The sequence below is a fragment of the Pleuronectes platessa genome, chromosome 21 (assembly GCF_947347685.1).
Source record: "Pleuronectes platessa chromosome 21, fPlePla1.1, whole genome shotgun sequence".
Classification (NCBI taxonomy): domain Eukaryota; kingdom Metazoa; phylum Chordata; class Actinopteri; order Pleuronectiformes; family Pleuronectidae; genus Pleuronectes; species Pleuronectes platessa.
The window spans coordinates 5440953-5453688 of NC_070646.1; the positions used below are offsets into that span (position 1 = coordinate 5440953).

Sequence of the window (12736 nt, forward strand, 5' to 3'; positions counted from 1 at the left end):
GAATGATTGTCTGTGTAATCAAATTTCCTAGTGGTCCTGATATATCACGTAACCATGAACTTGACCAAAATTGAATCAGATCATTTCTTACTTTAAGTGAACATCTGTACCAAATTTGAAAGGATTCCCTCAAGGTGTTCCTGAAATATCACAGTCACAACACTAGAACAATGTTTCATGAGGTCGCATCGGCTTAGGGCTTTGATCTTTGACAACCAAAATCTAATCAGCTTCTCATCGAGTCCGAGTTAATGGTGTGTGTGTGATTAGTGTTCACAAGACCAGCGTGCAACATGAAAATAAAATGCCTCCGGCCAGACTGTCGTGCAGAGCTCAGCAGAAATGCTCTTGTGATTGGATTCATGAATGAAACTCTTTTTGTTTCTCTCTCTCTCTCCCCCCCCCTTACTTAACGTGTCCTCACAAACCCATGTCATCTTTAAAGCCTGGAGGTCAGAGCTGATCAGATGCAAAGATTTAAAAAAACCTTGAGACCTGGGATGTTCAGGTTTTTCCGCAGAATCATCGCCCACCAGTTGTGTAACACGGCATAAGCACAATTTTCTTTTATTGTACTTGGGTGTTTCCATTTAATGTCCCTTTAAATTTCTTATGTCTTTTTTAAACTTGACTATATTTATTTGATGTTTATTGAAAGAACCTATGAACAAGTTACTATTCAGATTACATTTAATACATGTATAAATAGATTATTATGTTTGAAATAAATACATTAATCCAATATTTCACTAAAGACGTTTTCAGAAAATAACTGAACTTCAGACATTTCCTGAAATTTACCGAAAATCTTCCAGTGTTCATGTCTGAAAACAGCTCAGGAAAGCAAATATCAAAGAAGGTCAGAACTTTATTTATGTGTGGTTGTTGCCCCAATTACCATCGGCCCTAGATTTGAACTTTGACCCTTTGGACGGGAGCCGACCCAACGTTTGGTGACAGCACTGGACTGAACAAGTAACTATAACATGTCACTCACACTCATTTTTATGCAGAAAAAGGACTTTTATTTATTTTTTAAATTATTTTACTTACAGTGGAATGTTATTAGACTGTTGTTTTGGTGTCTTTTCTCCACTTGTGCTCCTGTCTGCAGGAAAGCGCTGCAGGAGGCTGAGGAGGACTCAGGAATCTGATGCACCCCTGTGATGTTTTACCGCCGTGACACGGTGGCCTTTAGGGTTAGAGATCACCTGGCGGACTCGCCAAAGGGCAATTTCCCTCATTCTATACTCAGGCCGGTTTCTCGGACGACTTTGAAAGCCCCAATGTTATTCTGAAGGAGCCGTTTTCCGGCCAAGACTGTAAACATGTTTCTATAAAAGAAAGAGACTTAAAGGATTGAGGGGAAAAAAACTAAAACAATTTGTTCTGAACATCTGTTTCTGAACATTTGTGACTGAAAATACCTGCACGTGAGATGATGGAGGTCTTCAACCTGACTGAGGAGTTAACCTTCTCTTCTTAGACATTTAGAGATGCAGTGGTTTGGACAAATCCTGCTTCCCTCAGTGCAGCTGCTTCCTAATGCATCTGCTGCTGGTGACTTAAAGAAATAGTTCCACTGAGGCCGAGAGTAAGAAGAGAAGACTGATATGATGAGGAGACGACTTGTACTTTGAGTTTCTCTGTTTGGTCCATGTCCCATCTGCTAACATGGAGAGGATGGGATTTATGACCTGTACTGCAGCCATCCACCAGGGGGCAATCAAGACGCTTTGGCTTCACCTTTGGGGAGCTGTCATGTCGTCCATCTATATAATGGTGTATATAAAGATGTACAACATGACGGTTCCCCAGAAGTGAAGCAAAATCGTCTTGTTCGCCCCCTGGTGGCTGGCAGATCATTAATCCTGCCTCCTTAATGTTAGTGGATGGGACATGGACCAAACACATCATAGTTAAGCATTTGATGACCTAAAAATACGTCGAATAATACGGTAGCCAAGAGAGCTCAACCCACTGCAAATTAAGAAAACAACTTCATCACTTTTACAACACAACACAATGTTAATAAGGAAATGTTTCCAGGGGACCCAAAAAAGTGATGCACCTGGCTGTAGTTAAGTGTTTGGTGAAGTTCCATCACTTCTAATGAGCAGCAGAATTCAAAAACTTATAAATTCTAATAAAAGGCAAGAAATCTGTTAAATTATTCCTTTAGTGATCATCTCTGCTGGTGCTCATCCCATCCAGGCTAAATCTCAAGGCATCAAAAGTGACCCCTGCTCCGTCAGACACCGACTCATCAGCTTATTGGGGATTAAAGTTGAGGATTTAGTTAAAGGTCAGGATTCATGGGGCTGGAACCCCTCGGTGCAATAAGGAGAGAAGATTGCTGCAGGATTTTGGAGCTACACAGCGTCAGTGATCAGACTGTGGGGAGACACAGGATGAGTTTATCCACAGCTCTGCATTTCTATCCAGGCACTGATCAACACTTGGTTTATAAACACCTTTGGGAGAAAAGCAGCATCACCCATCAGTTCATTTCTCTTCCAGATTCAGTTAACCCAGATTCTTAGAATTTAAAAGTCATGTTTTCCCTGATCTTCCCCGGAGGAGGTTATGTTTTCGTTTGCGTTTGTGTTTTTTTTAGTAAACGGGAATTTGCAAAAACTACAAAACTGATTTCCTTGTAAATTTGTGCAGGACATGACCCGAAGAAGAACCCATCAAATGTTGGTGTCAGTCTGAATCAGAGATCCAAGATTTATTATTGTCTTTCTTTAACATTTCCATTGATTTCTCTCTCCCATCCGCCTTGATGGAAAAAATCTGGATCTAGTGAATGTAAATGTGGTTTCATGCGGGAACTGCTGGACCTTGGCACTTGACTGAGGATCCTTCTATTTTTGATACCTAAAGGAAAAATGTACATCAGAGTGAAAATGTTTCCATTAGTTAAGTCCATTAACGTCATCATACATAAGCTACGTTCAGGTGCGACACCAGTGCGGCTACGTTACAAACTTTGAACACGGTGAACGTGGCAGCTCGCGGTGTTGGCCAACGCAGCAGATGGAGACCTCCATGCACCGAGTTCACATGGGAATCCAAGCAGATGGACACATGAGGTGTAGCACCTGCTTTTGGCTCCGCGGTGTGAATTAGACCTTACAGGGACACACGGCATTCATTAACCCAAAAGGAAGTCGAGTTTTATGAATGTTTTGACCGCTGAGATATCACGTAGCCTTGGATCTGCTCAACAAAGGCCTTATCTGTATTAATTCATCCTGAAAACTGAGATTTGTTTCTCTTCTTCATCTCTTTTGTGGCCAAACCAGAGTTTCTCAACACTTCTAAGTCTCCAGAGGTTGTGAACGCTGCTGCTCCCACAGCAGAAGTTTCTACCCGTCGGGATCTGATAAGGTTGCAATCACGAGCAATCAGAAATAAATGTCTCCAGGTGCCGACAGCTCTTTCCATCAGGGGCGACTGTTTTGTTTTTCTCGCTCACAGATTGTAGCCCCCCCCCCCCCCCTCCCCTGGCACCCCCCCACCGGAGAGCATTACAGTATTTGCATAGATTTGACAGTGTTTCGTAAACATTCGTCTTCTGGATCTCGACTGGAATTAGCCGAATTACCCATCAATCCCTCTTCAAAGCCCAAAGTCCATCACAGGAGCTTGTTGTGTTTTGTGCATTGTGTTGATTATTCAGTGCAGCTCGTCCACAGTTCAACAGATGCACTTTCGGAGAAGAGGAGATTGTTCAGAGTCAAAGCGACGTCCCTTGCTCTGAATGCTTTAATTCTCTTTGAGGATGATGATGTTTGCAGATGGCAGCAGGAGGCGGCGGCTGGCAGCCACAGCATCGGTGACGTGGACGGGAGGAGGCGCAGTCCGTTAAATAACCAAGTGAGACCTCGCACCTGCTGCCTGAGAGGATCTGAAGGTTTCAGTGGAAGTCAAGGAAAGTGATTTAGTCCGGCTGTGAAAACACAGGTGAATTAATTCATTGGTGCATTAATATGTGGGAATATATTAATTTATATGTGCGGGGGTGATTGAGTTGAACCTTTTTTTTATAAGTAGGCCCTATATTGCTATGACCGTATAAGAGCAAGTTGGATAAGAGTCAAATAGACGAAGGAGTTGTTTTTCATTTTGGGAAACTTTCAGACAGAAGGATTTATACAACCACTCGTGCATGTGTAATAAATAAGGAGCGAGTTGATTAGCTTAGCTTAGCATAAAGTCTGGAAACAGGGGGAAATAGGTTACAGGAGCAAGGCGATAGCTGATATTAGCTCTCAGATGTGAAAGTGGCTTCACTCTTCTCATTTAACTCTCAGCCAAACAAGGGAAATATGTGAATTTCCCCAAAATCTTACGTTAATCAGGAATATAAGAATTTCTGGGGTAAACGATTGGACCTTGAGTTGCATTTGGTATTTTCCAAGACAGCAGAAAGTAAAGTAACTTTTGTTTGATTGTGAACAGAATAACACAAAAAATCCACAACCGATTTCCACGAAATTTTGTGGAGGAACATATTTAAATTTAGATTCAGATTTGGACCAGGGGGCGGATCCTGGAGGTAGCGGTTTGAGTGTAGATCAAAGCCTGATTTACACCTTGGCCTGTAACAGTTAAGGGAATAGTTTCTTTAAGATTGATTGTCTGGGGAATATTCACTATTCAATATGTTCAGGAAATATAAAAATACAGGATTGATGAATAATTCCCCAGGGGTTGAATCCCTGACTGCAGAACATAAACCATGAGTTTACCAACAACAACTGCAGAGGACATGTTCATATCAACTCTTCTACTTTGACGTGCAGCAGTTTAAACGTCCACGGGTACACGAGCAGTTTGAGACAATTATCCTTAAAGCCTGCTGATTAGCTTCCCCATCTGTGAGTCCACTGCTGATCTGCCCAAACACAAACGTCCTGCCAAACACAAACAGTGTCTAATAACGACGTGGGCGTTTGCCAGGAGGCCGAGAGCAATCCCGGCTGCTGTTTATTATTTTATTATTGTTATTTTGTATTCTGAAAGCTGGGTCTCGCTTACACGCATTAATTCAGCCAATCACGACCAAACCATGTTCATTAGCAAACAAACAGCCGAGCTCAGTTTTCATTCAGCTTTCAGCTCTCTGATTGAAATGTGCGACTCAGCTCTTCCGTGGGGAGCATCATTAACGTGACACATCATGCTAATGCGTTTTAAACACGTCCCGACTTAAGGGCTAATTAATATTCCCCAGGAGGAAGTGCATATCTCTCCGGTAAGAGCCACTTCATTAACGCCGTTACAGAAACACTTTCTACAGACGTTCAGCGTGAGGCCTGTGGACGAGGCAGCACCAAGCCGTGTGATCGAGAGCTGAACATGAACCTGAACATGAAATGAAAACGTCAAAAGCATGAGGCTCGGTTGGATTTCAGCAGGTTTCTGAATGTGACCACTTTGGGTAATTGTTCAGTGTGACAATAACCTTTAAATAAAAGATATATTACAAATAGAACAAAATATATAAGGCTTGGATTAATGAAACTAACTGTTTCAATGTACAATGTAAACTTCAACAGACAAAATGTCTATAAAAGGTTGATATCGGTAGATTTTGTAAAGCTTCTCAGCTTGTGAACTTAACAGTTGTGTGACGTCAACTATGTAGTTTTTTAAATTCTTCGTAAAAAGAATCGGCCTTGAAACCTGAAATTTGACAGGGTGCAATCCACTTGCATCATGGGAAATGTAGGATCCATGTGTTTGACTCACTCCCAGGAACAACAAAAAGATAAATACTGGTTCCATTTTGACCATTCTATTCTATCAACCGATCTACAATAGCCCAGCTGTACTGTTTTAACACATGTTAAACAATCCGCTGTGATTGAATTCGTCTCCAGAGAGGCCAACCAGACCCCAGCTGACCTCAGCAGACCCCCACCGACAAAGACTTTCATGTCTGCACAAATCCAGCTGTTTCCACCCAGACCTACTTTCACTGTCCTCCTTTTAACACAGCCGTGAAGGCGGATTACCAGAAGGAATTCACCTCAAGGGTCCCTTGAGAATAAAAATCCCCAGAATAAAGCTCAAACAGTAAACATCCTTTTATTTCACAGGAGTCAACAAACCACCTCACAACAGCAGGTAAAGCTTAAACGAGAAAAAAGGATGAGGCTCAAATTCCTCACGTCAGTACTGAACAGCACAAACCACAGAATGTACAAAGGGCCCCACATGGTTGTAAAAGACAGCGCGGAATAAATACACGTCTATTGTTGTTTGTTTGTTTTACATATGTATATGTACACAAGCTTAATGTTTAATATAAACAAATCTGTCGTAGAAATTGCACTTGCCGATGGCTGTGAGGTAAAACACCCAGTGACACTATAGTACAGTCACTGCTGCGGTTTCAGTAACAATCGTTGTTCTCCTCATGAGCCTGAGCGGTGAGATTGAACCTCGTCACGGGAGCTGGGCTTCACTTATCGTTTAGAATATAAGACACCCGCTTCTCCTGAATAAATTAGCCTCCTTAATGTATCACCCATCCGCGGATCCAATAGAATAAGACATAAATAAAACCCCAAAAGAAAAACATCAGGAGCAAAACCACTGGAGCGTCCGTGCGCTTTATGGCAAAGTGCATTCAGCCAGTAGGACGCGTCACATCCATCTATCCGGATCTTTCATGGTCGACGTCATTTTGGAAAAGCGGATCATCTCTGGCACCGTACATCGACGTGGAGACTTTTGCGCATAAGGGATCGGTTGTTGGTCCTCATCTGGGAAAAGGGAACGTGTCCTCCAGATGTTTGTTTTCTTTAAGGTCCAACTTTTACGCATACCTTTCTCCAAAAATACGCAGAAGTTGAGGGAGACAAATCCCTGTAATCCACCTCCGCGAAAAGTTTCCCCGTTTCCCTTCACACCTGCGATTCAGAGTGAGGCAGCTTGCTCGCAGTGGCCCCCAGGCTGCTGTCGCTGTTGTCCAGGCCGGGGCAGTCCGGCCACAGCCCCAGCGCGCCCTGCTCCAGCGTGGACACGAAGCCGCCGGAGTAGCGGGACAGGTCGCAGGAGCTGACGTGCAGCCGGCGGTCCGCTTGCCTCGGGCAGCACAGCAGCCGCTTGAACGCCTTCCTGAAGTCCGGGCTCCGGCAGTAGATGATGGGGTTGAACGCGGAGTTCACGTAGCCCAGCCAGTTCAGGAACACGAACAGGTCCTTATCCACCACCGCCGCGCTGAAGACGCGCACCACGTTGACGATGAAGAAGGGCAGCCAGCACAGGGTGAACGTGCCCATGATGATGCCGAGCGTCTTGAGAGCCTTCTGCTCCCTGAGCGCCAGGATCTTGGACGGCCTCTTCTTGCACTTGGAGGTCAGGCCGGTCAGCGTGTTGTGAAACCTGCCCTCGCACTTGTCGATCTTCTTCAGCTGCTTCTTCGCCTCCCGGTACACGCGCGCGTAAACAAAGAGCATGACCAGGAGAGGAATGTAAAAAGAGATGACGGACGAGGAGATGGCGTAAGCCCTGTTGGTGACGAAGTCGCAGCACTCCGGGTCCTCGTAGCAGGCGGTGTCCACGCTGTCCCGGGACCAGTGCATGAGGATGGGGAGGAAGGACACGAGCGCAGAGATGGCCCACACGATGCACACCATGGCTTTGGCCCGAGCCTTGGTCAGCAGGCTCTGGTAGCGGAAAGGCGAGGTGATGGCCACGTACCTGTCTATGGCGATTACGCACAGGGTCTCAATGCTGGCTGTGACGCAGAGAACGTCCACGGAGATCCAAAACTCGCAGAAGAAGGAGCCGTACATCCACGAGCCGCGCACCTCGAGCGCGGCGCCAAAGGGCACCACCAGCAGCCCCATGATGAGGTCCGCGCTCGCCAGGGAAACGATGAACACGTTGGTGAGCGTCTGCAGCCGCTGCGTCCTGGCGATGGCCACGATCACCAGGATGTTCCCGAACACGATGGAGAGGACGATGAGAGCCATGATCAGGCTCAGCCCCGCCATCCACTGCTCGGACGCGGAGGAGCCCGGTGCGTCCGGCAGCTCGTCCCCGGTTCCATTGTGGAAGTTCAGCGGCGAGGACGCGCCGCCGTCCCCCATGACGGGCTGCTGCGCTGAGTGCGGGACCAGGGCGAGTTCATCCACGCAGCGCGAGGCGGCAGCTCCACTGTGCGCGTTCTCACGAGACGCGCGCTCTTCACACGTCTCGCACAATCTCTCTCTCTCTCATTCTCTCTGTCTCTCTCCCTCTCTCACCCCGAACCGGCCAGGACAACAGTTCGGGCCGTGACGTCACTGCCCCTCACGACCAATCACAGAGCTCAGCGCACTAATTGTTCTAACGGTGAAGTTGAGAATGAAAATAAAAAAACCTCAAAAATATAAATATGTTTCACACAGCCAGGTTTCTTATACTACTACTTCTACTAAAACTTTTATATAAATATATATATTCATCAGTACAGTCTATATACTACATTAATATGTTTACCATATATGATATACTATATTCCTCTGGATATGCTGTCCTAAAATTAAGACCGAATACAATTGCAGTCATGATAATGAATGACAATTGATTGAAAATACCATAAAATATGTAATATCTGAGTTTATATGCATAAATTAATACACAGTGTTTGTATTTTAGTGCCGTTGGGATTTAAAACTAAACAATAAGCAGCTTTCTAGCGGACAGCTGTGTTTTGTTGGATGTTATCTGTGATCAGTCTTTCCCCGTTTTCATCGCTCGCCATCACAAGCAATATTTGTTTTTCCATTTTATATTTTTATCACCGAGGAGACATTCCACAGCCATGTGGTCACGTCCAGATCTCGGCTCCACTGCAGCTACATGGAACTTTCTCCCCCCCAATGAGTTACGGGTTCGACTCTCAGTCAGAGTACAGGTACAGCAGCAGCAGAGCCTTCAGGATGATTTGATATCTACAGGATCACATGAGATCTGCGCCCTTTGTGCTTTGAAGTGGTCAACAGCAGCTTGGATCAACTGAGGAGAGTCGACCGCGTGGGCTGACCGCCTGACGGTTACACACAGTGTAGCTTAAACAAAAACAAGGCTACACAAGAAAGGAAGAGCCACGGGGGAAACAAATAAGACACGCACAAAACAGCGGATACAGACATTTAGTTTCTTTAAAGCTAAATTTAAAGGAAGGTCACGACAAGAAGCCACGAGTTGGATTCTTCCACTTCGGCCTCCATGGGGAGCCACTCATCATTAGAGCAAATGCAGTTTGGTTACTTTCAAACAATGTTTGTGAAAAGGGAAAATTACTTTGTGAAAATCCGGTCGTCTACACTCAGGGAGCCTCTCAAGACAAAGGCTCTGAGGGACGAGGACGGACGTCTTCATGAAGTGACAGCATCTGCAGCGGCCTTGTGAAAAGCCTTCTGCTTGGAAAAGATGGATGATGCTGCGCGACTTGTTTTTTCTGTGTGTTCATCAGCATGACTGTCGGTGAACCTGGCGACCCGGAGCCAGAGGTTGTGCAACGCCCTGACACAAACATAACAGAGCTCATCTCAGGGTGTCGATGGATCCACATACCTCAGTGCCTCGACACACGAGGGGAGGAGCACACGTTTCTTGCTGAAGGCCACGAATTCAAGCAGGGTCAGTGAGAAACGCAGATCTTCAGATGCCAGAAGGTCAGTTGGACACGTCTGCTTTGGCAACACGTTTGGATTAGGAGCCGTTTCCTCCAACAACGGTTAACACCAGAATCCTGTTTCCCAAAAGTTTTTCACATACGTATCGGCAAGATATCTTCAAATTCATTATAGCAGAAGGAAACAATCAGTGCGAAGCTTCCCAGTGAATCTTTACCAAATAATCAATTTAAACCATTGGGTGTGAGAGCATGAAGGAAATCGACCTCCAAGTGTCTCTCTGGAGCAACGATCTGCCTCTTCTCCCTCCATGTTTGGGCAGATCAAGCCCCTCAGTGACCATAAATCTGTGGCCGCTGACATCATGTTTATGCTCCCTACTTTTATTAAAGTCATATGGGAGCTGTGGGACAACTTGTACTCACGGCCCTGTGGTATCTCTAAGATCCTTAGAAATACTCATGGCCATTTTCACATTTAGACGCCACGTAGTTCGGGGTTTTGGTTGGAGCGTGAACAGGTTAGCTGCCATTTTAACCTAATGAGCGTCTCTAATTCAAATCCCTTCACCTTCACTCTGCTGCAGAGGTGGAAGAAATCTCAGAGAAAGACGTGTGAAACATTTGAAAGATAAAACCAAACTGGGAGAGAGCCCATATCACCACCAAGGCTGACTGGCCATTTCATCACCATGTTGCATGTGAATGTATCTAGATCAGACACCAGGATCAAACCACTCACATGAAACAGAGGAAAAATATCTATTCTGATATTAAAGGAATATTTCTTACAGTACAGCAACTGAATAAAGATTACCCCCCCCCCCCCCCCCCCCATAACATGATAATACATAATTTGATTCACAAACTCCAGACCATGAGATGTTAACACTCCCATGACTCTTTTCATTGAGCTGAATTGTTTCTGGAGAAATATATAAAAAACGCCATATCTCACAGTGTGAAAGAAAGAGAGAAAGAGATAAAGAAAGACAAGAGAGAGGAGAGGAAGAAGGAGAAAAAAGAAGAGAAGCGAAAAACAGACAGAAAGCGAGACAGACAGAAACAGGCGAGAGAAAGAAAGATTCGAAAGAAATGAAATAAAGACATAGAGAAAGACAGAAAGAAAGACAGAAAGACAGAGAGAGGAGAGAGAGATAGAAAGAAAATGTTTTGCATGGGCAGGAAAAGGGATTTGGGTGAACTGGCCCTTCAGGATGTTAAATTCTTTTTTAGTCAAGTTATCTCAAAAACTCCTCGGCCTCTCCACCGGGCCAGTGTCTCATTTACAGCATTCAAACCTCTTCACTGTGATTCAACTTTCCACATCTCTCTGCAGCTGTTCCCTCACTTTCCCAAAAATAATCTGAGCAGAGAGCTCTTGTCGGCTGAGCAGCAGCTTTGACTCCTACATCTCGACATGCAACGCCTCCGTGTCCCCGTGAAAAGAGGAGTGAGGTATGTCCAGCTCGACCTCGTCGGGTCAAAGGTCAGAGTTGATTTTCAAGTTCGGTGACATCCTGCTGAGAGAATGGAGGTGAACAGACACGATGCGTTCAGGGGACGTAGGAGAACATTTGACAAAACCTCCCCCCCCTCCCGTTTCTGCATTCCCCAGCACGACCCACAGTCTGGAAATATGGAAATTATATTTTATCTCGGGCGCTGATACGATCTTAATGGAGCCCACTCAGCCAGATTGACGAGCGAATAAATGTTCCTGCAATTAAAAACCGTGTAAGAGCTGATTTTCTCCTTCGGTGAAACTCTTTTAAACTTTTTCCTTTTAAAAAACCAATAACGTCATTCACATGACACTTTCAATAAGATCCCTCTTCTTATGTTTATGCAACTTAAAACTTTTGTATTTTTTAAACAGGGAAATTATCTAGAGAGGTCAACAACAACTAACCAGTGTCATTTTCCTGCACCACCAGTGACCTCTGGGATTACAAACCCCTCAGACTCGTTTTGTGCTGCTGGAAGGAGCCGTGTGCTGGTGGAGGATATTATCGAACCCCTCATGCCCACTTTTTAAATAAGTCTCTTTTTTATAAGGTGTTACATCATCACAAAGGCCGTCACTGGGCAGCCGGAAGAGGAGGCTCCAGTGCAGAGCTCCAGGTGACCCCCTTCCCCCGGCCTTGTAAATCTCGGGCCATGCTCCCTGTTGATGTGGCCGAGACGGCGTGAATGTCAGGGAGCGTGTGTCACACGGGCTTAATGTGTCGTGGAAGATATAAAAGTGGGGAGAAAGAGCAGAGTCATGCTTTGACCTTCTTCTTATTAGTTATGATTTCTAAAAAGTAATTATCATCCATTGCCACATCCATCCGCTCACTTTAATGTCGGAACCTGTTTCCTGCGTTTGAAGGACGGATTCAGAATTCATTCTTGTGATTTGATGGAACTTGAATGACTTTCTCCAGATGCACCGTTAACCCCTTAACATCCACTCCTTACAATCTGAGGGACCTTAATTAAAAAGTTTTAAATGTGTTAGGCCGAGAAAAAATGATTGGAAAAGACCTCGATCTATGAGACAAGTGGCAGATACAATAAACATGGGCGACGTAAAACTCTTATTAGGACACAAACTAAAACTCTGTTCAAGACTATATATTCAAAGGGTTTGTCTTAAAAAAAGGTTTAACTTTTCACCTAATTTCTTAACATGTTTAAAAACCTGGTGTTATGGGAGGAGGACTTTAAAACCAGTGTCCAGCTTCTGCAGAAATTAATTATATAAAATAACTTTTTTACAAATATATAACATTCTTATGACCCATTTTTGACATATTTGTCTTCAGTAGAAACGAATAAGGCTCAGAGTGACAGAGAAATGGAACTGACACATTTAGTGTTTTCATGGAATGTGTTGACCCTAAGAAAAATGTAGGACAGCGACAGCCTCGTCTTTTGTGAGATGTGTTGACCGATAGCTGACGAGCGCAGGAGAACATTGATTCCACGTGTATTTCTGATTTTTCATGTGCTGCTAAACGTCTGCTCCGACTAAATCAGACCGGTTTTTTTTTAATAGTGGCATGAAAACCAACTCATTGCAACACTAATCTGCAAACATGAGGAAAA

The 12736-nt window shown here is 44.6% G+C and overlaps 1 protein-coding gene across 1 annotated transcript; it reads right to left on the reverse strand.

Moving 5' to 3' along the window:
- Positions 1-6920: 6920 nt before the first annotated feature.
- adrb1 (adrenoceptor beta 1) lies at positions 6921-8111 on the reverse strand. Its single transcript, XM_053414301.1, has one exon. The coding sequence runs from the start codon at positions 8109-8111 to the stop codon at positions 6921-6923; it is 1191 nt and encodes a 396-aa protein (XP_053270276.1).
- Between the last annotated feature and the right edge of the window lie 4625 nt (positions 8112-12736).

Excerpts from the sequence above, each read along its gene's own strand:
- adrb1 (XM_053414301.1), bottom strand. The coding sequence starts at position 8,111 with ATGGGGGACGGCGGCGCGTCCTCGCCGCTGAACTTCCACAATGGAACC.